Raw genomic sequence first — 23,455 nt, 5'->3', positions numbered from 1 at the left:
CCTTCCCGAATCCACCTTCCCAGTGCCACCAGCGCAGACCTGAGGGGCTGCACCGCGGCCTCTGCGCCGGCCCTGACCCGGGGCCACGTGCCCACCGCAGGAGCTGCGCCACGGCCTTGGCAAGAGCCCGCGCAGAGGAAGGTGCCCAAGGCCGGGGGGGGCCGTGCTGACCCCCGCGAACACCTTGCTGCAAAAATAGCAAGTGTCCGGCGTGAGGCCGGGGCTTCCCGGGGGAACAATGCCCGGCGGGAGGAAGCGCCCCGCAGCCCCGTCCCCTCCTCGCACGGTGCTGAGCCGCGAGCCGCTGCGTGCAGGGACCTTGAACCTGCCACAGATTTATTTTCCCTGCCATTGGCATCGCGTCGGAACATCTGGCATGGGGCTGATAATTGCTGGGGATCGGGGCGGAAGCTGCTCCAGGCCTGGCGCTTCTTCCAGAGCTCTGTTTTCATTACTTTTATTTCTCTCTTCAGCTGCAGAGCGAGGAAAAAACAAGCAGGGCTCTGCAGCTCCCTGCTCCCGCTCCTCTGCCTGCAGCCACAGCTATGGTGGGGGGGTGTCTCCCTGCTCCCCCCACTCAGCGGGAGTGCACTGCAGGGCCGGTCACCGTCATGCTGTGTCAGGGTTGCATTGATGCCAAAAGGAATGAGCTTTTCCCCAGCCCCTGAGCCTGGGATTGCAGGCACTGCCCTGCCACCCTGGCGCCAGCAGCTGCCCATTTAAGGCAGAGCTGTGGTACAGCCGTCACTGTGCTGTCACAGGGCTTAGGGTCATGGTTGCCAGCCCATCCTCAGGGCTGTCATCGCTGCAGGACAAGGCAAGGAGCAGGACCCTGTATGCAAACACACAAGGAGACGCCATGGTGATGGATGGCCAGAGTGCGGGGCCGGCGGTGGGAGCAAATCCCTGCTCTGATGGGATGGGAGGTCTCAACGTGCAGCCTCTCACCGCAGCGCCCGGCCTTGCTGCCCTTGTGTTCTCACAGGGCGATTGGAAAACCAAGCCCTATGGCCAGCACAGCACCCATGGGGAAACAGGGAGCAAACACAGATCCACTGCCAGGGGTTGGCTGCTCCTTGAGTGCTGCTCTCGCACATGCAGAGCTGCTGACCATGGGCGCTGTGAGCTCGCAGGGACCTGAGACATGGGGCCTCATGCTTGGAGGAGCCTCTTCCCACCCTCCCCTGCACTGAAGAGGAGACGGCACTGGATGGGTGCAGTGGGCTCACACTCCTCCTGCCCTGTGCCCGTGGCCCCGTCCCTCCCACCCTGGGCTGTAAATCAGCAGGGCTGTGGGTGCTGGTGCACTCCCACCCACCGGTGCCCCCTGCCTTCCCACAGGGTCTCTCTCCTGTGGCGCGTTATCTGCCGCAGGGGTCCCACTTATCTCCGCTGTCACTTTCTAATGCTAGTTTATGGGCAGCATTTTGTAGCTTAATTATGATGGTTTTCAGCATGGTCACGTGGCCACAGAAGCCAATAAGGCACCGAAGTGGGTCCATCCCGGCTGAGCCTGGCCCCTATGGGGAGGAGATTGGCCGACGTCCTGGCCGGGGCGGCGTGTGCGCAGCCAGAGCCCCGACACCTTCCCGGCGGACACAGGTCCCATAAATCGCCCATCCCGCTGCGGACGGGGCAGCGGTGCCCAGCACCTCCTCGGGTCACAGCTCCTGACGGGCGGTGCGGGGGTTCTCCTGCGGTGCCAGCCCCACACTGCAGCGTGCACAGGCAGCGCGTGGTGAGTACGTGTCTGTGGGGAGAACCTTGGTCCCTCCGTCCTGCCCGTCTGCCAGCCGCTGCCGCCATTCCCCGGCATGGTGGTAGCCAAGGCCAGACTTAGGGACGCAGCAGGGCTTGGTGAGGAAGCAGGAGCCGTGCGTGGGCCTCTGCTTCCTGCCCCATCACCATTAGAGGGTGTGGGGACAGAGGGTCTGCACACTGCGGGCAGCAGAGCGAGGCCTTGCCGTAGCCTTGGCCCCTCGGCCGTGCTGCTGCACAGAAATGACAGACCTGGCTGCAGAGGGGCTCTGGAGGCCCAGCCTCTGGTGACTGTGGGTCCCCAGTCACCCCACTGCATTACTTGCAGGAGCACAGGGAGCCCCAAGACCCTGGAGGATGTGTGGGAAGCGGTTGGGACCCCTCGGTGTCCAGAGCTGGATGAGCACATGTCCCTTCCCCATCCCGCACCAGCCGGCGCGGCAGCCCTTGGCTCCGAGTTGCTTTTGTTCCTCAGGGCGTTTGCTCGGCTCTTCTCCCAACCTGCGGCCCCTCTGGGTTCCTCTTCCCGGATGGCAGCTCCGGCTCCATGGCTGCCCGGCAGCTCCCACGGGAGCTCATGGGGGCTGTGGCTGAGGGGCTCTGCCGGCTGTGGGAGCGCTCCTGCCCCGCACCGGGGGCTGCTCCGCTGCTATTCTTAGCCCGGGCTCCATCGCTGGTGGCTCTGGAGCGATGCTCCGCCGAGCCCGTTTCCTGTTTGCCGCTCGCCCTGCCAGCGCCGCTTCCTACCCGCCGCACCCGGTGTGGGATGAGCCGTGCGGGATGAGCTCTGTGTGATGGATCGTGCAGGACAAGCCGTGCGGGATGACCTGGACAGGACGAAATGTGTGGGATTGAGATATGTGGGATGAGCCATGTGGGGCCAGCAGCCCTGGCATGGGGCTCCGCTGGCAGCACAGCCCCAGCCATGCGGTAGCTTCCAGCACCCACAGCCTAAGGTCTCCTTCATCACTGCCCTCCCTGTAGCTCCTCGAGCACCGAAACACCTTGAAGAGGAGCTCCCTCCCCATGGCTGTGCGGGCATCTGGGTCCTGCCATGCTGGGACAAGGCTGTGGCTCTGCACCAGCCACAAAGGGTCTCCTTACCGAGCGGGTTGGCCCTGATGGGATGGGTTCCGCTCCAGTGCCCAACCCAGAGCCTCAAGTTCCCTGTGGCCAAGTGCTGGCCTGGGATCATCCCAACAAATAGGATGTGCCGGGAGCATGGGTGCTCCTGTGCCGGGCTGCTGCCGTCATGGAACATTTCATTAAGAATCCCTGAATGTGCAGCAATGAATTAAACCCTGGCGGTGAACAACCGCTGTCTGGCAGGCAGAGGAGGACACTGTTGGCAGTGGCTGCTCCTCGCAGGGTGGCCGGCGTTAGGTCTGAACCATCAGTGGTCCCAGCGGACGTGTCCGGAGCTGCTGCATGCCCCAGTGCTCCTCACGCAGCTTCCCCAGGCTCTGGGAGCCAGAAGGGCCTCTTGGTGCGGGGTAGCAGGGCCTCTGGCAGGACCCGGGGGTCTGGGGGCTGTGCATTGAGCGGGGCCGGCTGCGGGGTGCTCCTCTTGCTCAGCCACGTTTAATTGTGCTCCAGCCCTGGACTCCCGGCTCCCGCACTGGTCCTGCTGCTCCCAGACCAGATGCCTGGGAAGGTGGGGTGCTCGTTACTCCCCACGGATGGCGTGGGGCAGCTCCACCGGCGGACCAAGGAAGGTCTCATACCCCTTCGGGCAGAGAGGTGCCCGGTGTCAGCCAACCGGTCCCGGTGCTGCTGGGGCCTGCCGGAGCAGCGGGGGCTGCTCCCTCCCGGAGCCAGCGAGCCCCGGCTCCCTCCCTGCCCCCGGCTGCTAACGGGAGCTGCCGGCCCGTGGTGCGGGGCCCGTGGTGCGGACCCTGCTGTCGGCAGCGGGGCAGAGCGGCCCCAAGTCCCCGTGTGCCCGGGCTGGCAGGTCCCTCCGCCCCCAGCCCGTCCCCGGCGCCGTGAGCCGCCCGCACTCCCCAGAGGAGGTTCCCCAGCCCCCGGGGGGTGGCCGCTCGCCCGCACCAACATGGAGATGCTCTTCCAGGCGCTATAAAGGGCTCCGGCTTCGGCACCTGCCGCTCGGTCTCCGCCGCGCTGCGCTCCCGCTCCGCACCCAGCGCAGGGGCTGGGGGCCGCGCTCCCCGTCCCCGTCCCGTCTCGCTGACCCGCTGGCTTGTCCCGCAGCAGGGCCGCTGGAGGGGATGGAATATTCCTATGATGAGGACCTGGACGAGCTCTGTCCGGTCTGCGGGGACAAGGTCTCCGGCTACCACTACGGGCTGCTCACCTGCGAGAGCTGCAAGGTAGGAACCAGCTGGGGCGTGCGGGGACTGGGGCGTGCGGGGACCGGCTCCCTGCGGAGACCGCTGCTCGGGGGAGAGCGGGCTGAGGCCGTGCAGGGAGCGGGGAGGGGGCTCTGCAGGGGCCGGGGCAGCGGGGCCGGCCGCGGGCCGCTCCGCGCCGGTTTTCGTTAGCGGCGGATTCGCGCTTGGCAGCGGGATGGGAGCGCGGCCGCGACGGGAGCCCCGACCGCGGCGGGGAGCGGCGGGAGCCTCCGTCGGAAGCGGGGGTCGGGGATGGATTGCAGGGGTGTCGATGCCGGGCTGCCGGTACCGGTGCCCGCCGCATCGCCTCCGCCCGCCGCCGCAGGGCTTCTTCAAGAGGACGGTGCAGAACAACAAGCACTACACCTGCACCGAGAACCAGAGCTGCAAGATCGACAAGACCCAGCGCAAGCGCTGCCCCTACTGCCGCTTCCAGAAGTGCCTCACCGTGGGGATGCGCCTGGAAGGTAGGGGCACACCGGGGCTCACCGGGGCACACCGGGAATGGGGGGTCCGGGGCCGGCGGGCTCTGCGCGGTTCCCCGGTGGCGGTCGCGCTGCTCCCGGCCGCCGCCGCCCGCCCCGCCGCGTCCCCGGGCCGGTGATTCCTGCGGCCGCTTCAATTCCGTTTTCCCCTCCCAAGTTAAGGAAAAATTCGTTTTTTCGCGTCGCCTCCTGCTTTTCCTTGTTTTGTTTTGTTTTTTTTCCCGGGGGGTTTTGGCTGCTGCGGCTGCAACTTTCCAGGATTTTCTTTGCTGGCAGAACGGTTGGAGAATAGCGTAGGAATTATTGTGTTCCTTAAGCGTAGGAATTAGTGTTAATTTCAGAAGCCGAGACTTAAAGAAAACGTTAAAAATAATGGGGCTCGCAATAAAACTACTGCGGACCCTCCACGAATCACATTTCTCTTCTAGGTGACATTTAGTGTAACAGATTTCTCCCCTTGGCTCTCGGGGAGCGCAGTCACAGCCCCCACGGCCACCACCTCGCTCATGTCAGAAAGTCGATCTCGATTGAGACATCAGAGTCAGGCCCAAATATCCCCGAGTCGTGTGTTGTGCTTTCTGCAACGCTTAGCATGGGCTACAAAATACTCTTGGGGGGACAGATCGCTGGCAATCGATTGCAAGAGACACAGAAAGGAGCCCCCAGTCCCAGAGTCAGCTGCACCCCCGCCTCTTAGCCCCTGAAATCGTTTTCATTTTGTAGCGGATGGAAGCGGTCGGATGCACCGGCCGGGGCGAGGCCCCTCCCTTGGTCGGGCTCTGTGCACAGGGCTTTGCCCTCCCGGGAGCTCAGGGCAGGGTGCGGGTTAATCACAAAGTAGTGTGTGTTCTCGCACGGCAGCCGCTCGCTTCCAGGAGCGGGAGCAGAGCCTGCGAGCAGAGGCGCAGGAGTAAGACACAACAACATCGAGCTGCAAAATCAGCCCCTGAAAACTCCCGGCGTGGGCCGGCTTCCAGCCCCGTCTCCACAGATCCCAGTTTCCCTCCTCCCTGGGCTGGAGTTACTGGTGCCCTAGATCAATCCGTGCATGCTCTGGCAGCTCTGACCAGTGCTGCAGGAGAGCTTGGGCACTGGGCAGGGGCTCAGGGCTCTGGAGCGGGCAGGGGCAGTGACTGGGGTGACTGGGGCACAGGCACGGTCTCAGTTTGCCCCTTTTCAGCAGTTTTTGTCTTGCTCACCATGGAGCTCCTTTGATCCCGGGTCCTGGAGGGCAGTGGCCGGGGTATTATAGGAAGCTGCTTCTCTCAAACAGCCTTTTTTTGTATTTTCTTGCTGTTTGCTTCTTAGTCGGGCGGATCACACATCGGAGGGTGATATTCCTGTGGGACTGGTCCTTTTGAGGTAAAAACCAAAGCCCACCTTTCCTTAGTTCCTAGTGTTTTGGGGCAGGGAATCTGAGGTGATGTTTTGAAGGTGAGCGCCCAGCTCCACAGGACAAAAGCAAGCCTGAGAGGATTAATTTTTGGGACAGAGTGATGACACAGGACCCTTCAAAGTGCCTGAAGGGACGCTGCAGGGAAGCCTGGCTAGGGAAAGCAGCACACCCTGACCCAAGCCTGATTACAGCCCTGGGCACTCCCAAAGCCCCTTCCCCAGGCAGGGGGAGATGGATGGAGGCAGAGGGGATGGGAGAGGGGAGGTAGAGCTCGACCAGCAGCTCAGCTTAGCCGGGGATCTGCATGGGGATGAGGGCTGGGCAGGCAGATGGAGCAGGAAGGGGTGATGCAGCGTGGCTGGGGGCCCACTCCTGCTGCCGTGCCCGTGCTGGCTGCCTGCACCCCGGGTGTGTGGCCCCGGGGCTGCCTATGGATGGTTTTATTAGGGCTATGCGGGGGGTGCAGGCGCTTCCTGGGTGGCTTCTCTCAGGACCCCTTGCCCCAGAGATAGGGCACATCGACTGCTTCCCACAGCCAGCTGGGACACGGCAAATAGCAAGTGGTTCCCGATCCCAAGTGAGGCACAACGGCTGGAAAAGTGGAGCAGAAGGGAATTACGAGGCCTCTTCTCCCTTTGTGCTCTTGCTGGGAGAAGGAAGGAGGTGTGCTGGTGGTGGCCTGTGGGGGATTTGAGACACTGAACTACAAGCGCCCTCACAGGCATCACCAGTGGGGTCCCTGCCTGAGCACCCTTCCCAGGGTCACAGGGATCTGGGTTGCGATGGGATCCCTGGGCACTGCTGGGCCTTGCCTCCAGTGGTGGTGGTAACTCATTATGTTCAGGGGAGATTTGGGTCTGCTCTGGCATTGCTGTGTGTGTGTCTGGGGATGCCAGACCTGTGCCAGCTCAGGCTGTGTGACGGGCTCTGCCCTGGGGCATCCTGGCTGGGGTGCACACACATGCTGACTGCAGCCACCTCCCTGCACCCCTCAAGTTAGGAACTGCCCCGGGGCGGCTGTCTGTCACCCCAGGGCAGGCTTTCAGGATCCAGGGGCCCACAGCACCCCTCGGCTCAGAGGATGGCTCTGGCTGCCCTCTCGCAGCGAGATGCTGTTTTCATGAATAAAGAATGAGGGAGGAAGCTCGGGGCGGCTCCCCTGGGAGCACATTCCTGCTCGCCCTGGAAATGCTGCTGCTCCCGACCATGCTCCCGCCTTTGCAGCCTGCCGGGGAAGAGTTTGGGAGGTGGCCTGGCTCTCCGGGGCGGGGGGCTGGCTGTGCTTCCAGCGGCCGCAGGATGTGTAGGGGAAGGAGAGGCAGAGGTAACAGACGAGCCGCAAAAGCAAACCCTGCCTGCTGTCAGCGGGGATGTGAAGTAGCGCAGGGGTTTTTCCCTTTGATGCTAAGCCCTGGCACTCTCTCCTCCATCCCTCTGCACGCCCATCCAGCTCCCAGCGAGCTGAGGCTCTTCCAAGGGTGGGCTGCCTCGGGAGCGGTGCGGAGGGACGAGCTCGGGCTGCAGAGAAGCACCTGCTCCCTCCCACGCTGACACATTCTTGGGCTTCTTTGGGGTTCAGAGGGAACATCTGCTCTGCTCCAACCGGGAGATGCAATGGAGCTGTCAGTGAGTCTGCCAGCATCACTGCAGAGCTCTTTGGCTGTATCCTGGATGCAGGGCCCTGAGGGGGCTCTGGGGTCCCAGGCTCTGCAGAAACAAGGAAATCCCAAGGATGGTCCAGAATTAGGGGCCATGAAGATGAAAGTGGGTGTTGAGCCTCCTCAGGCTGCCCCCTTAACCCACAAGGGTTGCAAACTCCTTTACCCCCCAACCCATTTTGTAGGTAAAGCCAAATGTCTTTTCCTTTCCTTCAATTCCCAGAGGCTCTGAGGGTGACACCAACAAGAGCCAGGGCCTGAAGCTGCCATGTCACATCCGTGGTGTGCACGGCTGGGCTGGGAGCAGCACAGCCTGCGGTTGGTTTCCTGGGAATGTCTCCCTGGTCCCCCTTCAGCCCTTTTTAGTCACCAAATCCCCCCCATCATTTCCTCCATGCTGCACGGAAGCACTAGTCCCCTTCTGAGCAGGTTCACTGCAGCCTCTGCCCTCTCTCTCCCCCAGCTGTGCGTGCAGATCGGATGCGTGGAGGGAGGAACAAGTTTGGACCCATGTACAAGCGGGACCGTGCCTTAAAGCAGCAGAAGAAAGCTCTGATCCGTGCCAATGGCTTCAAGCTGGAGACTGTGCCTCAGATCATGTCCCCGGTGCAGAACGACTACAGCCTGACCTCCACCATCCACAGCATCCACGCCATGTCCAAGACCTTGCCGCCCAACCCAGCCGCCCTGACACCCATTGACTACGAGCGCAGCCCCTATGGGACACCTTCCCTGGGAATGACTATGCCCAGCCACCCTCCGCTCGCCAACTACCACTATCCCTCCTTCCCCAACCGCGCCATCAAGTCCGAGTACCCGGACCACTACACAAACATGCACGAGTCCATGCCCACCTACATGTACCCAGAGACCTACCCCAGCAGCTCCCCTCCTGACATTCCCGACATCATCATGAAGCTGCTGCAGCTGGAGCCTGATGAGGCCCAGGTCAAGGCACGGATACTGTCCTGCCTGCAGCAAGAGCAAGGCAAAGGCCGGCACGAGAAGCTCAGCACCTTCGGCCTCATGTGCAAGATGGCCGATCAGACCCTCTTCTCCATCGTGGAGTGGGCACGGAGCTGCATCTTCTTCAAGGAGCTGGAGGTAGGAGCCCGGGCAGGGGTAGGGATGCTGCACTGGGTGGGACATTGGAGGTGGGTAGGTTTGGGGATGAAATGCTGTGAGGATGGGATGCTGTGGTGGGCTGCAGACCTCCTGGTGTGTCCCCATCCTGTTCCTGGTTCCCTGCACGGCAGGGCTGGAGGCACCGGAGCCCGGCTGCAATGCCGGAGCAATTCCTGCTGTCACCACGGGGCTAATGATTTGAGATCCATCACGGCGGGGGCAGGTGTGGAAGCAATCGCCGCAGAGTGACTGCGGTGTCAAGCTCAAGATATAATTGAAAAATGTAACGTTGAGGAATTGTAGTTGAGACAATTCCCTCCTCCGCCTTTAGGAGGAAAATCGATGCTGTCAGGTGGGTGCCTATTAGCGCCCGGCAGCCGGGGCAGGGCTGGTGGGGCAGGGGGCACCACCAAACCTCCTCTGGAGCTGCTTCTGCTGCCGGCAGCCTGTGAGTGTGCCCACTGGGGATGTGGAGCTGACCCCATCCTGCCAGGCCATCCCCTCTAGCAAATTGTTTTCCATTCATGTCCTGGGCTACGATCCCAAACTGAGGCAAAAATGGGAGAGAAGATGTTGCCATGGGGCCAAAACCCAGAGAGCCACATCCTGGGAGAGCTGGGTGCCTTCCTGTGCTTCCAGCATGAGGCTGTGCTGCCTGGCTCTGGCCAAAATCACCTTCCTCCTGCAGTGCCATGGGTCTGAGCGTGGCAGAGCCTCATAGCTCAAAATAGCCGCCGGCTGCCAGAACAGTGTCAGGAAATGGCATTGTGGGGGTGGGCCGGGCTCATTTCAATCATATCAGTGTCCAGCCTGGATTTTGGGAACAGGGTGGTTGTTGTTTTGCAGGAGATATTGTAAACAGTGTAAATGCAGCTCCCGGTTGCATTGCTGCGTAGCCTTGTAACTCCATTGTCAGCTTGATTGTGCCACCAAAATAGGTTGTTTCCGTGTGAATCTACATCAGTGGGAGCTCCTCTTGCCATGGGGCTCTGGGAGGTGAATGGCACTGCCAGAGGCCTCCCCTGGGCAGGACCACTGGCATCCTACCGGGAGTGGGGCATGTCCCCAATATGGCCGGGACACGGGGTGTGGTACCCAAGGATTGCACGTCCCCATCCATCACTGCCATCCTGGGCTCTTGTCCCTTTTGCCTTTATCATGCAGTGAGCATGGGGCAGATTCCCAGCATCTCGCAGGGCCAGGGACCGCAGGACACTGTCCAGAGGAAGTGGGAGAAAGAGTGGCTGTCGCTGGCCTTGGCTCCCTCCCCTGTGCTGGCTCCACAGCACACAGCGTAACGAGGCAGGTCCAAGCCCAGCCAGCACAGTGCTATGGTGGTGCCCGGGCTCCTCTGTGCTGTGTCCCCCCTGGGGATGGTGCCCAGGCAGCTCTCCACCAACCCGTCACAGTGCATCCTTCCTGGCACACGGCAGTAGCTTTCCCTTGGGCACATGCAGTGAAGTGGTTGGGATGCAGGAGTAGCTCTGCAGCTCCTGGAACCCCACTGCTGTTGCTGCCCAGCACATAAAAGCAAACAGCTGCTGGGGCGTTAAATGAACTCCTGCTAGTGCAGAGTTTATGGCTTTACCCTAAAGCCTGCTAGCACGGAGTAAAATCGCGATCCCAGAGATCGATGGCCGCCATTCAGGCAGTCCCTGCTGAGTGCTCAGGGCTCCTGGGAGCAAGGGATGCCTGTCTATCCCCTGGAAACATCTGTGTGAAAGCGATGGTCTCCATCCCCATCTGGAAAGGGCTCTTGTTTGAGGCCAGTGCAGGGATCCAGGCTGGAACAGCATTGTGCTGGGACATTGCTCCGGGGCACCATGCCGGGCTGATGCCAAGCAGGGAGGGGATTCAGGGGGTTGATGAGGGGGTTCAGGAAGACGACCCCATGCACAGTGTCCCCTGCCTGCCTGAACGTTCCCAGAACCCACATGCTCCTGCTGCGGGACTGTTCTGCAGACTGCTGGCTTCTCCCATGGGCCTCACAGGGAGCCTGGAGAGGAGGGAGCAAACCCTTGGGAACACAGGGATGCACTGGTTCATGGCTGGCTGGGACGAGCCATTGCTCCCTGCCAGTGAGAGCAGGAGCTGGTCCCCTCTGGAGCTGGCAGTTCTGTTTCCCATTCCCATTCCCACACTCGCAGCCCATCGAGGGGCAGTGGCAGAGCGGGTGCTTCGCCATCTCCTCCCAGCAGGGTGGGCGCGATGGGGGGTGTTAGAGAGACACCCCCTCGGCTCCACCGCTGCGCCTGGGGAAGGAGCGGGGGGGAGCTGTGCTAATGGCCTCTTGACATCGGCTCACACGCCACGTCCGCCCGCAGGCGCGGGGCAGTCAGATTGAAAACAGATTTAACTTCCCAGATATATCGTTTCATTTAAGGGCCAGTAATTCTGTCAGTCTGCCACTGACAAACGAGGGTCCCCATGCCAATCCGCCGCGGAGACTGATGTCGCGGCGCTCATCTCGTGTCACCAGGCAGAGAATTACGGACTGCACTGGCCTTCGGAGGCAAGACTAATAATGCCGCGCGGCAGAGGGGGATTTGGGGGCCCGCTTGTTTATCGAGGGCCGGCCAGGCAGCCGCGGCGCGAGGCCACGCGGGCGGAGGTGGAAGAGGTCAGCGCTGACGCCCATAAATACGAACTTTAACTGAGTCTAGATGAGATGTGTCAGGGCTGGGGGAAGATTTGCAGCATCTCTTCAGGAAGAAAAATATGGGCCGGGGGTGAAATATATTTTGTTGGGTCGTGAGTCTCGGGCAACTTTGTCCTTTCAGATGTAATTTTTTTATGTATGTATGTATGGAGAGAGGCACAGGGAGGGATGTGCGTCCACACACTTGCACGCTCACTTTGTGCCCGCTTTCGGTTTGGTTTATTTGATTTGGTTTATATAGGTGTTAGTGCCGCACATATATATAAATGTCGTGCGCAAGGGGTGCAGTGACCTTTAGATTGGGATGAGCAGCCAGGAATGTTTAAACAAATTGCCATGGTTTCAGCCCGAAGGCTGGGCTGGGCTGGTCCCTGCTGCTGGTGGAGGGGCATAGTGTGGCTGTGGGGAGGTGGGTTAATGCTGGTGCCCTCCTCAGCCCCTTGTGGCCATGGGGCTGGGGCAAACCCCCCTCCCATCCATGGGCAAGCACCAGTGTGTGAGGGGGAGCAACACACACTGAGGACATCACTGTTCCTGCAGACCAAGGGGTTCCTGGGGCTGGGCTGCTCTCCCTTGATTCTCATTAGAGATCTCAGAGCCACGACAAAGCCTATCTGTAGTCAGTTGCTTCTCTGCCTTTAGCATGCGTGGGTCATCTTGACCCCATCTCCTGGCCAACAGCCAGAGCGTTTTTGGCAGATTTAAAATCTCCTTCTGGTCATGGATGCTGCAGCAATGTTTAGCATCCTGTGCACTGGGGGAAATGTGACAGCTTTCCCTGCCTGATAGTGATCCGGCTGGCACAGCCCTGCCCTTGCTCCTGGATGCACATAGAGTCCCAATGCCCATGCATTGTTGCAGCCAGTTCCCCAGCAAAAAGCAGTAGCCCGTGCCACAGCAGTGTGCTCTGCCATCAGGGAGATGAGATATTTCTCTAAACATGGTCTCGATGTTCTTTTGCTTTAAGGTGCCCATCATGTTGGTATCTGGGCAGTGGGATGGAGACCTTCATTGACCATTAACACCTTGGATTTGCGTGGGGTTTCAGTGCAGGTGGCTAGTCGGTAGTAAACCAGTTTTTCACTTCTTGGTAGCCAAGGTGGTGGGTCCTGCTTGCACCCAACAATTGCCTGGGCTGCAGCTCAGCATGCTGGCATGTGCCGTGTGCCTGTGGGGATGGCGCAGTCCCACTCCCTGCATGGGTGGTCCAGAGCATCCCCCACTTCGGTGCCACCATCTGCCCTTGACCAGCTTTGGGATGCTGAGGATCTGGGGTGGCCTGGCCACATTCTAGGGAGCCCCAACACTCCCAGGGGCTTCCTCTCCTTGTGCCTGTTGCAGCAGGTTTAAAACTGCATCCACATACGGGTCCTGCAGCCCTGCACCCGGGCAGTGCTCTGCACATCCTGCCACCCATGCTTCTGCACACCCTGCTTCCATCCAGACCATGGTCCCAGGCCTTTGGCACAGGGAAATGCATTTTTCTGTTGGTCACAGCAAGGTGCTTCTAGTGGCCGGGTGGCAGGGCAGTGCTCTCCCTGCCTGGTGAGGGTTTTGCTGCCATGTTTTGTGAATGGGTTAAATGCCTGCTTTAAAAAATAGTAATAATTAAAACCACCTCTTAAAGACAGGTTGCACCAGGTCCTTGATAAAGCTCTCCATGGAAAAGCCTTGACATTAAAAGAGGAAGATCCTTTGCTTAACTTTTAAAGGCGAAAGTGCATGTGTGCCGCCTCTCTGGGAGGATTGATTGACTCTGAGTGGCCTTCCATTAGCAGCCTCTGCTCCTGGGGGGGCCAGGCTGGTGCTGGGTGCAGGGGAGGTGATCTCCAGTGGGGAGCCGGGGCAGGATACCCCCTGCTGCCCCAGCCCAGAGCATGGGGACACCCCGCTTGGTGCTGGGGTGCAGTCAAGGCTGGGTCCCAGCCATGTGCCCCCAGTACCATGGCCACATGTCTCTAGGGCACTGCGATGTGGCCAGGAAAGGGCACAGGGGAGAGAACAGCCATGCAGGAGCCATGCAGGGCAGAGCATGCTGCTGTTGGGGTGCAGGGGGGTGCTCTGCTGCGGGAACTGAAACCACCTGCAGAGTTTGGGAGAAGCTGCTCAGTAGTTTTTAAAGGAAGGAAAGATTTCAAAATGGTTGAAATGCTCCTTCTGGAAGAGCTGATTTTTTTTTAAAGCCGTTTTCAAGGCAAAACTTTCAGTCTGTCCCTTCTGGAGCTCGTCCCACTCAGGAATGAGGCACAGGAAGGAGCTTCCAAAACAACACTGCGACTCAGCTGGAGCAGAGGAGCTCGGCACCCGACAGGAGTGTGTGGCTGTGCTGGCAGCACGCTGCCATGCTGGGGGCCCAGGTCCCTGTGAGGGCTGGCTGAGGTTGCAGTCATCCACTCACTTTGGGGCAGAGGGCATCCCGAATGCAGAAAATCTCCATTTTGTTTTGATGCAGAATGAGCTTTTCCCCAGTTCTTTGTTCAGTGACTGAACAGAAACCTCATGGCCTGTGCTGCTGGGCCATGCACCGTGGCTCCTTCATTGCTTTGGGTGATGTGGCAGAGAGCCCAACCTTGGCAGCCCCATTGCACCCACTGCACCTCGCTGCAGGCAGGTTTCTTGCCGTCGGGCAGGAGCGGGTGCTGCAGCCCTGCCTGCCATCACTGCCTTCTGTACCGCATCTCCCTCCCCGTGCTGCTTGTGTCTGCCTCTGACCACCCACCACACTTGAGACACAAATCCCGGTGGCTCACGGTGAGGGCTGGGCTCCAAGACCATAAAGCTCTTTCTCATCCGACTTCTATTCCTTTTGCAATCTCCCAGCACTGGTTTATTGCAGCCTCTTCAGCAAAACGAGGGTATTATCCAGCCCTGTGATACTGCATCTGTCTTCCTTCTATTAAAGGCAGCGAGCACAATGGCACTGCAGAGCTCTTCTGCTGGCGCTGAATTTGCTCTGCAGGGAAGTGTTACTGACAACCCCTGCACCAGCCTTGTAGGAGAGGGGGGGTTCCAAGCTGAGGTGGGGTTCAGCTCTTTGCAGAGAGGAGTTGGGGTCCTGCAAAGAGCATTGCTGAAGGTGGTGGTTCCTGGAGGGGTGATAGGGAAGGCAGCTGAAGGGCTTGCCTCCTGGCTGCTCCCCAAGCTGGGGATGGCAGCGTGCCTCATGTTCCATACTGGGTTGATCTTACCGCAGGTAATGCAGGCATTTCTTTGAAAGCACAGCTGTGTACGTGTATACCTCTGCCTGCACATACACACCAGCACCCATGCAGATGTGAACATGATCACAGGCAGTCATTTGCGCTGGGGTTGACCTGGCAGCTGTAGGGCACAGCGATGTTCTATGGCTGGCGGCGCCCCTGTGGTGCTGCACTGAGGCCACTCTGTGCCCCCTTGTCCCAAACTTTCCATCCTGGGCAGGGAGGTGAGGATGGGTGCTGGCCTCCTTCATCTTAAAGTATCCAGAGGGGCTTCCCAGAGACACAGGGACTTTGTGTAGCAGCCCAGGGATGTGGCCAGCACTCATTCTGTTAAAGGTTTGTGTGTGGTTCAGGGAGGCTGTGCCTGATAAGGGAATACAAGTGCTGATAACAGCCAGCAAGTGCCACCAAAACACAGAGCTGCTTCAGAGCCCATCTCCTCTCCTCCAGTCCAGGGTGCAGCTCCCAATGGACATCTACTGGGTGCTGTGTGAGCACAGTGTGAGGCATGCCTGGGGTGTGAGCCTAAAGGTGTAACCTGGCTGCAGGGTGCTGGTGGTTGTGATCCTCACTATAGACATTGTGGGCATCAGCCTTGCTGTCCTCTTCACCCACCCACCATGGAGGGGGGGCTGGAGGTGATGCAGGGGATACCAGCAGCGAGATGAAGTAATGTTTCATTAATCAGATGCAGCATCTCTTTGCTAGGAGCTTGTTCACAGTCAGACTGTGATTTTGATGTACAAATGTGATGCCCCCTGCACTGTCTGTCATGAGCTGGCAAGCAAATGAATGCACAAAGCAAACCTGGGGCTTGACAAGTCTCTGTAGGTCAGGTCACCTGGGGGCCTTAGGAGGAGGTTTCACCTCTCCAAGACATCATGTCAATGCCGCATCCATGCCAAGGCATTCCTCATCCTGGTGACAAAAGGCTTTGTCCACTCTGCTTCATGTAACTCTCTGACTGAACTCGCTGCTCTAGGGCACTTGAAAATAAGTTGTTTTTTTCACACTGATGCCAGTCTGCTAAAAAAACCCTTTCTGCTGTGCTCATGGTGAGACTCAGATGGGTGCAAGTCCTGCCCAGGTCCAGTGCTAATGTGGCAACATCCCATAGCGGCTGATGGTGTGACTTTGAGCCACTGCTGCGGCAGAGCTGGTCAGAGGGAGCTGACCCTTGAATGCAGAGCTGGGGAGCCAGGGGGGTGGTGTAGGGGCAGCCTGGCCACTAGGAACAGGCTTATACAGACACAGCCCCTGCTGCTGCCATTGCCGTGGCCTGGTGCGATGGTGTCAATGGTGCTCTGGCTGTGTTTCAGGTTGGTGACCAGATGAAGCTGCTGCAGAACTGCTGGAGCGAGCTGCTCGTCTTCGACCATGTCTTCCGGCAGCTGCAGCACGGCAAGGAGCACAGCCTGCTGCTGGTCACCGGGCAGGAGGTGAGCGGCGGCTCGCAGAGACCGCAGCGGCTGTTGCGGCAGGGATGGCAGGGGATGAGCGGTGGGGCTGGATAGGGGTGCAGGGTGACTTTTGTCTTACTTCTGGCCGAGTCTGGCCAACCTGGCATGGGGCAGACCCCATCCCATCATATCGCATCATATCCCGTCCCATCATATCCCATCCCATTCCATCCCATTCTGTCCCATCCTGCCATCCGGCTCCTGGTTCTGGAGAAAACTGTTTCTTGTGGACAGATTAACAGTGACACCCACACTTGCAGAGGCAGGATGTGGGAAGGGGCTCCTTCCTTCCCTGGGGCAGCTTTTGGAGTTGTGGGTGCCTGCGATGCCAGCACCAAAGCAGCGCTGGAGAAATGGGGTTCCTGTTGTGCCCATCAGCCTCATGCCTCTCATGGGATGGTGCCCAACTCCGACTCTGCATGGCTGACCATCCCTGTCCCCACAGGTGGATGTGTCGACCATCACAACCCAGGCCGGCTCTGTCCTGAGCACGCTGATGCTGCGGACACAGGACCTCATCCTGCACTTGCACTCGCTCCAAGTGGACCGGCAGGAGTACGTCTGCCTCAAGTTCCTCATCCTCTTCAGCCTCGGTGAGTGCTGCTGCAAGGGCACCGGGGCGAGGGGTGGCTGCACTCAGAGGCCATGGCCGTGCTGCTGAGGGGGTTTTGAGGGGTGGGAGTAAAGCCAGGGGGAGCACACACAGCCCAGGGTCTGGCCATGCCAGTGGCTGCAGGGATGGGTGATGAAGGGGCTTTTAATGAGGAAGCAGGAGCAAGGGCTGGGACCTGCCAGCTCCCTCACCTCACCGTGGGGTCCAAAACATCCCTGCTGCTGCTCTGCCTCCATCCATGGGGGATGTTGCTGCCCCGTTGGCTGAGCAGAGCCTGTTTTGGTCACTCGCCCGTCGCAGCGGGCAGGGAAACAAGGGGCTGATAGGGCTGCAGCAAAACAGGTGTGTTGACAGAGGCAGCAGCCCTATCTCCCTGGATTTGCGTCACTGGATCCGTGCCGCCGCGCTGGGCAGGGGCTGCCTGCGCTCCTGATTAGGCTCATCCCGGAGCCTGCGGTCTGGCTGAGGTTCACAAGGTGCCGCCTCACCTAGACAAAACACACAGGAACTGCTGCTCCCTCAACATCCCTGGGGATGCACCGCGGCTCTGCCCCGCTCCCACCCTGCACTTCCCCATGCACCATAGTCAGGGATGCAGCTCCTTGCCCTGCAGACATCACCCCAAGGCAGGAATGCCCATCAGCATCCCACCGGAGCAATCTCAGCCCTCGGTGAGGCTGTGTGGCTGTGGGTGGTGCTGAGCGCACGGGGACCCCAGGCTGCCGGCTGCCTTCGTTACCGGTGTTGACACGTTCCCCTCAGCCCCATCCTGGTGAGAGGTCTGACCTCCCCGCACAAGGATGGTGGTGTGGCCTCTGAGGAGCTCATCTGGCTGCCGTGCTCCTGCCTCACACTTCTGCACTGCAGCTACTTCACTTCCTATACTTGCTGCTAACTGAATGCACCTGGACAGGGCAGGCATTTCCCTAGGGAAACCTGTACTTGGGTCCCTGCAGCAGCTGGATGTTAGTGCTGAGCTGGGTCCATCAACCCAGCTTGGGGTAATCCTGTTGCCATCCTCATCTCAACCCATTCCCGCCCCTCTCCCAGTGCCTCAGTCTGTGCTTGCACTTCTGCATCTGTGGGGTCCCATCTTTGGGGGGGGACGGGGGGCACGACTTTTGCCAGTGCCTGTGTGTTTCATTGCCAAGTGCAGCAGGCCACAAGCTGCACTCTGTGCTGGATGGACACTGCTGGGAGAGTTTGCATTTCTGTATGTCAGCATCGCTGAGGAGCCAGCCTGCTCCAGGAGCAGCACTGCCACTGTGTTACTGGGTTAGGGAGCAGTGGGAATGGGAATCCACTCCCCCGTCGCTGGGGCCCTGTCAGGTCTGGATGATCCTTTAGTTTGACTCGGTTTTGCTGCGGACATGGAGCTGTGCTGCCTCCGTCCTGCACCTGCAGCATCTCCTCCCGCAGCTTTCTCTTCCTCTAGGGCTGTTTTGAAATCCAGAGACATTAGATGCGATAATTTGCTGTTCAAACAGTGATAAGGTGGGGCACAAACAGTTCCTAGGCTGGGAAATAAAGGAGCCAGTGGGGCTCAGCACTGCAAGGGCCAGTCCCTTTGCTGCTCGCAAACACAGCGCAGCATGGCACAGCACAGCAAGCAGAAGCAGCATCCTCCCAAACACGGGCTGCCGCGCCGATCGCTTCCCTGGAGCAGTGGCTTTCGGGGGGGGGGGATTTTCCCATACATCATTTTGCCCCAAATGCAACTTTTTCTCTCCATATTGCAGAGCTCACTTGGAGTAATTTGCCCTTCGCAGGCTCAGCTGTAGAGGATGGGATTGTGTATTATGTGCAGGATGTAATTGCCTTTAACAAGAGAATTTCCACATTTACCACTCTGCCACAGCACAGTCAAAGCCAAGCCCCACTCACAAGAGCTGCCATTTGAGTTCTAAATAGATTTCTCTCCTGAGCAGGTAAAGAGATTTAATTAAAATTAGGGCTTCTCAAAATAGCAATATTTATGAGGATGGCACAGGTTAGCTTTGTTCTACAGAAGGGCTTAATAGAGCCTTAATGGATTGACCTATCATTCGATTTCATGACTTACATTCATGAAGCAGCTACTCTTGGGGAGGGGAGGAAGAGAGGCTTTTATAGCCCACATTCCCTTAAGCGTTTGCAATTTATCAGCAGCTTCTCCCAAACAAAAGGAGCTGTGAATAGGAAGAACACTTGAGGGCATAGAAATAATCCCAGGCATATCTGTATGTGTGATGGGAGGCTTTGTCACAGGACAGTCTTTGCAACTGCTGCAGTGTCTCTAAATGAAGTGAGTCAATGTTATTTGGACAACATTCTTTATTCCTTGCAGGAATGAAAAGATTATTCAAATATTCAATTAAACAGTGAATAGGGTCTTTCAGAGAACCAGGTGAGTTCATCCAGTAGAACTAGCTATTGTTGAGCCAACTCAGGGGATAGATTCGACATTTATCAATATAACTTCTTTTTTTTTTTTTTTTTTTTAATGTCATGCACAATAACCTTATGCAGATAAAGAGATTTCATAACAACAGCCCGGGTAGAAGGGAGACAATAGGAGCAAATGTGCCACAGGACTGAAAGGGAAGGGTGATCTGATAAAGTGCATCTTGGGTTGACCTGCAGCGCTTTGTGCCCGTGCCGTGCAGCACCCAGCCCGCAGGGCAGCCCGGCTGTGGGCATGGCCAGAGGCTGTGTACCCCCAGAGCCCCCCAGCTGCACCTCTGCTCCCTGGCCTCTGCCTGAGCATCAGCCAGAGGCTCCTGGCTTCACAGGGCTGGAACAGTGTTAGGTGCCGTGGCCAACACAAAGGGGTTCTCAGTCAATGTGGGGAAGCCACAGACACCTCCACCCATGGGTACGGGGGTCACATGTGCTCCCTCCTGCTCAGGCATCTCCATCACCAACACTGCAGGTTGCCCTCCCAAAAGCTGCTCAGCCCTCTGGGTACAGCCATGCTCAGTTCCCTGCTTTTGGGGGATGAAAACCAGAAATAAACTGCAAGCTCCCTATCCCCTTGGGCAGAACCATGTCCAGATTTCCCTGTTCCCAGCCTGCCGATGTAGACCTGAGTTTTGCATCAGTGGCTGCTGGGCATGGGCAGCAGAGTTGGCAGCCCCATTACCAAGCACAGTGCTGCTGGGCAGCTCCGTATAGTAAATCTATTACATCTGTTTGCCCCAGATGAGCTCGGTGGTGGCGTTTGCAGCGAGCTCTCCTGTGGGTGGGCACAAGGTGTCATTGCTCTGTGTGGCTGTAGCTGGCTGATGGGCCAATGCACAGCGCTGTTTCCCTACAGCCACTGAAATTTGTGTGCTGGGCTGGTTTATCATGTTGTGCAGATTAAAAATCAGGGCTTCCTTCATGGCCACTGCAGCACTGAGGCAGCATCCATGGAGAGCAGACCCCAGCTCAGGTTGCCCCAAAAGCTCAGAGGAGCCCCAACCCACCAGCCTGGGTTGTCCCTGCAGTCACCCTCTGCTGTGGCTGCCAATTGGAGAGCAGTTACAGACCAGTGGTCCCCAGGGACAATCTGCTGCCATTGGGCTGTGGTGGCCTCTTGGCTGCCAGACCCTGCCTGTGCCTTGGTGCTGCTGCCTGATGCGCCGCTTCCCACCCTGCAGCAACAGAGATGGCAGCGAGATCAGGGGGGATCTGCTCTGACCCTGGCAGAGGATTAGGGTTTCCAGGCTAGTGAGCGTGGTTGCCACATCAGAAAGCCCAAGTTTATTGGGGACTTCAGCCACTTCATTGACCTTCAGGACCTAAAGGGGGCTGATGGCTACAGCTCCCTGTGCGTGGTACAGCTGGTAACATGTTTTGGCTTTGCAGCCTCCTAGGCGGTGAGGGAGGGGGACACCGGCCTTCCTGCTGCCAGGGGCATTGGGCATCCATCTTCAACGTCAGGGGAAATGCAGGAAGAAGGGAATGGATGGCGAGCCTATGGCCAGGCAGAGACGGGGCACGGGACCTCTCTTGCACTGTGTTTTTGTGCACGAGGGGTATTGACACAGGAGTGTAGGTCCTTCCTGGTACACCCAGCACACTGGCTGGGGCAGACATGGATTTGGCACCTCTTCACTATCATTCTCCTCCCTTGCAGATGTGAAGTACCTGGAGAACCACATGCTGGCTAAGGATGCTCAGGAGAAGGCCAACGCGGCGCTGCTGGAGTACACCCTGTGCCACTATCCCCACGCCACAGACAAGTTCCGCCAGCTGCTGCTGCGGCTCTCCGAGGTCCGGGCGCTGAGCATGCAGGCAGAGGAGTACCTGTACCACAAGCACCTCGGCGGGGAGGTGCCCTGCAACAACCTCCTCATCGAGATGCTGCACGCCAAGAGGACTTGAGTGCAGTTGCCAGCACAGACCCGGCAGAGCCCCGGTGCTGCCAGCAGCATGGCCAGGGCAGGACTCATGCCCGGGGCTGACAGGCAGGTGCAGCCTCTCCACCCCGCCTTCTCAGTGATGCTGTTTAACCCGTGCTATTGGAAAAGTCCCAGATGGTTTATTTTAATACACAGCAAGGACAGTTGATGGCTCTGGGGCCGCGGGCTCAGCTGCCGGACTGTGCCATTGGCAGCGCTGCTGCCTGGCTCCTCTGCACACGCGTTGCCTGACCTGTTGCCTACCCAACCCATCTCTGTAGTGCAATGGAAGGGTAAAGCCTGTTCTGGCTTTTCTCCTTTTTATGCTCCTCTCCTGCTGTTCCTCCACTGCTGCCATCCCTCCCTTAACCCTGCCCCATGTCTCAGGGCCCCTCGTGCACAGGGCAGGGGAGAGGTGAGGTGAACTTCCCCCCAGGTTGTGGTTTTGCAGTGGTTGGGGTGTCCCCAGGCACTGCCATAGAGGCAGAGGATTTCTGCAGGAGCAAAGCAGAATGCCGAGGCTGGGGCTGGAGATAGCCCCACGCAGCCATACCAGCACCCCAAGGTGCACATGCTGAGGTCCCTGGTCCTCACTCCCCACAGTGCTGATGCCTGCTCTGCATCCAGCCACTGTCCTGGCTGAGCAAAGGCAGGCAGGGACAGGCAGTGCTGAGTCCTTGGCTGAGATTTGTTTTCTCAATGCTTGCTGGTGCCGGATGCAGCAGCCGTGGCTTTGCAGCCCATGGCAGCAGCAGAGCCCACATGTGTCCATGGTCAGCACATCTCTGGGATGTCACAGCTTTGCAGCAGAGGCTCTAAGAGATTTGGTACTGGGAGCAGGGGACCGTCCTCAGTAGTCTTTGGGCCCATGGCCCTGCTGCTGTGCCCTTGGTGCCAGCACAGTGACCACAGAGCAGGAACGCTTTGCAGGTCACAGTGTCCAGGCAGCAGCAGCACTGTGAACTGAGCTGGTTCCCAAAGCATGAGGATGAAGTAGCCTTGGGACGGTGTCCCAAGACAGACCCTGTCCCCTTCCTGTCCACAGATGCTGTCAGAGCAGCCGGGCAGGAGGGAGGTGCAGCGTCCAGCAGCACATCCAGGCTGCAAACAGACCAGAGCTGCCCTACACCAGCATGTGCAGCCCCTCCTGCCCCAGTGTGTGGGTAAGGAGTCGTAACAATTGTCCTGTGCTTTGTGCTAGGCAGGGTTGAGCCCCAAGACTCCCCGTGTCCCCAGGTGACAGCAAAAGCTGTACCAAAGCCACAGGCAAAGAGCTATTGGTTCCTCTCCCATCGTGGGACAGGGGCTCACAGACATGACTGGCTGCAGCCCCCCGAGCTGGGACGTGCCAGATCTCACTGCTGCTTGCTCCTGGCCTCAGCCGTGCTCTCCTCCCCTCCCACCCCACTCCAGGCAGACCATCACGGTCCCCTCAGCCGGGTTCCCCCTGCGTGGCTGGGGTTGGTTGAGGTTTGCCTTCCACAGTGGGTATCTGCTCCTCGTTTCAAGAGGGCTGTCATCCGCAGTGGCTCTGCGCAGAGCCGGTGCCTTGAGGAGCTGCAGACGCTGTGCCAGGAGCTGTGCGGTTTGTGGAAGCTTGTTAGATGCAGAAGAGCATGTTTGTCTCTGCTTTTCAACATGTTTGTGCATTTTCCTCCTGAAGTCTGTGGTTCGGTTTCACCTTCTTCTTTTTGTGAACTTAAAAAGAACTGGAGAAAATGGTTCGGGAGGTAAAAGATGTTTTATTTTCAGAAAATGAAGTGTCCTTAAGTGTCTCTCTCTCTCTCTCTCTGTCTCTCACATCCTTTCCTCCCTCTCATCCCTCCCCTTCCCCACTCCCCACCCTTCCTGTCCAGGCAGGAGGTTAACAACTTCCTTGTCAGGAGCAAACCACTATAATAAATTTTGCAGTTCATTTAAAAAGGCAGATTTGGTTTTTTTTGCCTGTTTTTCTAACCCTCCTTGTCAGTGCCACCCTCCCCTCCTGGCTCCCCCAGGGACAGGCAGGATGTCCTGCCTGGCATCCCTGCAGCAGAGCAGTGCTTGTCTCCAGCACGCAGTGGTGCCCATGGGTCTCTCCTGGGGTGCTGCCTGCCTTTAGAGAGACCAGAACCCTACTGCTGCTGTGATGTGATTCAAGGCATTGGTGACTCAAGATCTGGTTCAAAGTGCTGCTGGAATTGCCATAGCGACTCTGAGTGTGTTTTGCAAGTGAGCTCATGAACAACAACGTGTATGGGCAATTAGTTTAGGCTTCGAACTTGCCATATAGCCCTTGGTGGTCAGTGTGGCTGAGCGCCCCCAGTGTGCCATGCACTGTGGCAGGGAGCAAACCCACAGCTAAGCACAACAATAGCTTTGATGACCTAGGTGTAAAATTGCAAGTATG

General features: G+C 58.7%; 1 protein-coding gene across 3 annotated transcripts; it reads left to right on the top strand.

Annotated features, from left to right (window-relative positions):
• Nucleotides 1-1,474: 1,474 nt before the first annotated feature.
• On the top strand, nt 1,475-22,993 carry NR5A1 (nuclear receptor subfamily 5 group A member 1). Of its 3 annotated transcripts, none has more exons than XM_062640967.1 (7): nt 1,475-1,742; nt 3,970-4,085; nt 4,432-4,573; nt 8,109-8,749; nt 15,949-16,068; nt 16,535-16,682; nt 20,802-22,993. In XM_062640967.1, the coding sequence occupies exons 1-7, from the start codon at nt 1,523-1,525 to the stop codon at nt 21,047-21,049; spliced, it is 1,635 nt and encodes a 544-aa protein (XP_062496951.1). In that variant the 5' UTR covers nt 1,475-1,522; the 3' UTR covers nt 21,050-22,993. The 3 variants fall into 3 exon arrangements, with proteins under 3 accessions (XP_062496951.1, XP_062496953.1, XP_062496954.1); XM_062640969.1 differs by having other exon boundaries at nt 1,598-1,738; nt 3,967-4,085; XM_062640970.1 differs by having other exon boundaries at nt 1,601-1,738.
• The last annotated feature ends 462 nt before the right edge of the window (nt 22,994-23,455 follow it).

Source organism: Pezoporus occidentalis, unplaced genomic scaffold (assembly GCF_034315485.1).
Source record: "Pezoporus occidentalis ecotype Australia unplaced genomic scaffold, CSIRO_AGI_Poc_V1 ctg68, whole genome shotgun sequence".
NCBI lineage: Eukaryota > Metazoa > Chordata > Aves > Psittaciformes > Psittacidae > Pezoporus > Pezoporus occidentalis.
The sequence above is the reverse complement of the archived record's forward strand: the minus strand, read 5'-3'. Positions and strand labels throughout refer to the sequence as shown.

Bases quoted from the DNA above. Each gene is read 5' to 3' on its own strand.
- NR5A1 (XM_062640967.1), top strand. From the start codon at position 1,523: ATGGGGAGGAGATTGGCCGACGTCCTGGCCGGGGCGGCGTGTGCGCAG. The intron at 1,743-3,969 runs GTACGTGTCTGT...GTCCCGCAGCAG, and splicing joins GCACAGGCAGCGCGTGGTGA to GGCCGCTGGAGGGGATGGAA. The intron at 8,750-15,948 runs GTAGGAGCCCGG...GCTGTGTTTCAG, and splicing joins TCTTCTTCAAGGAGCTGGAG to GTTGGTGACCAGATGAAGCT.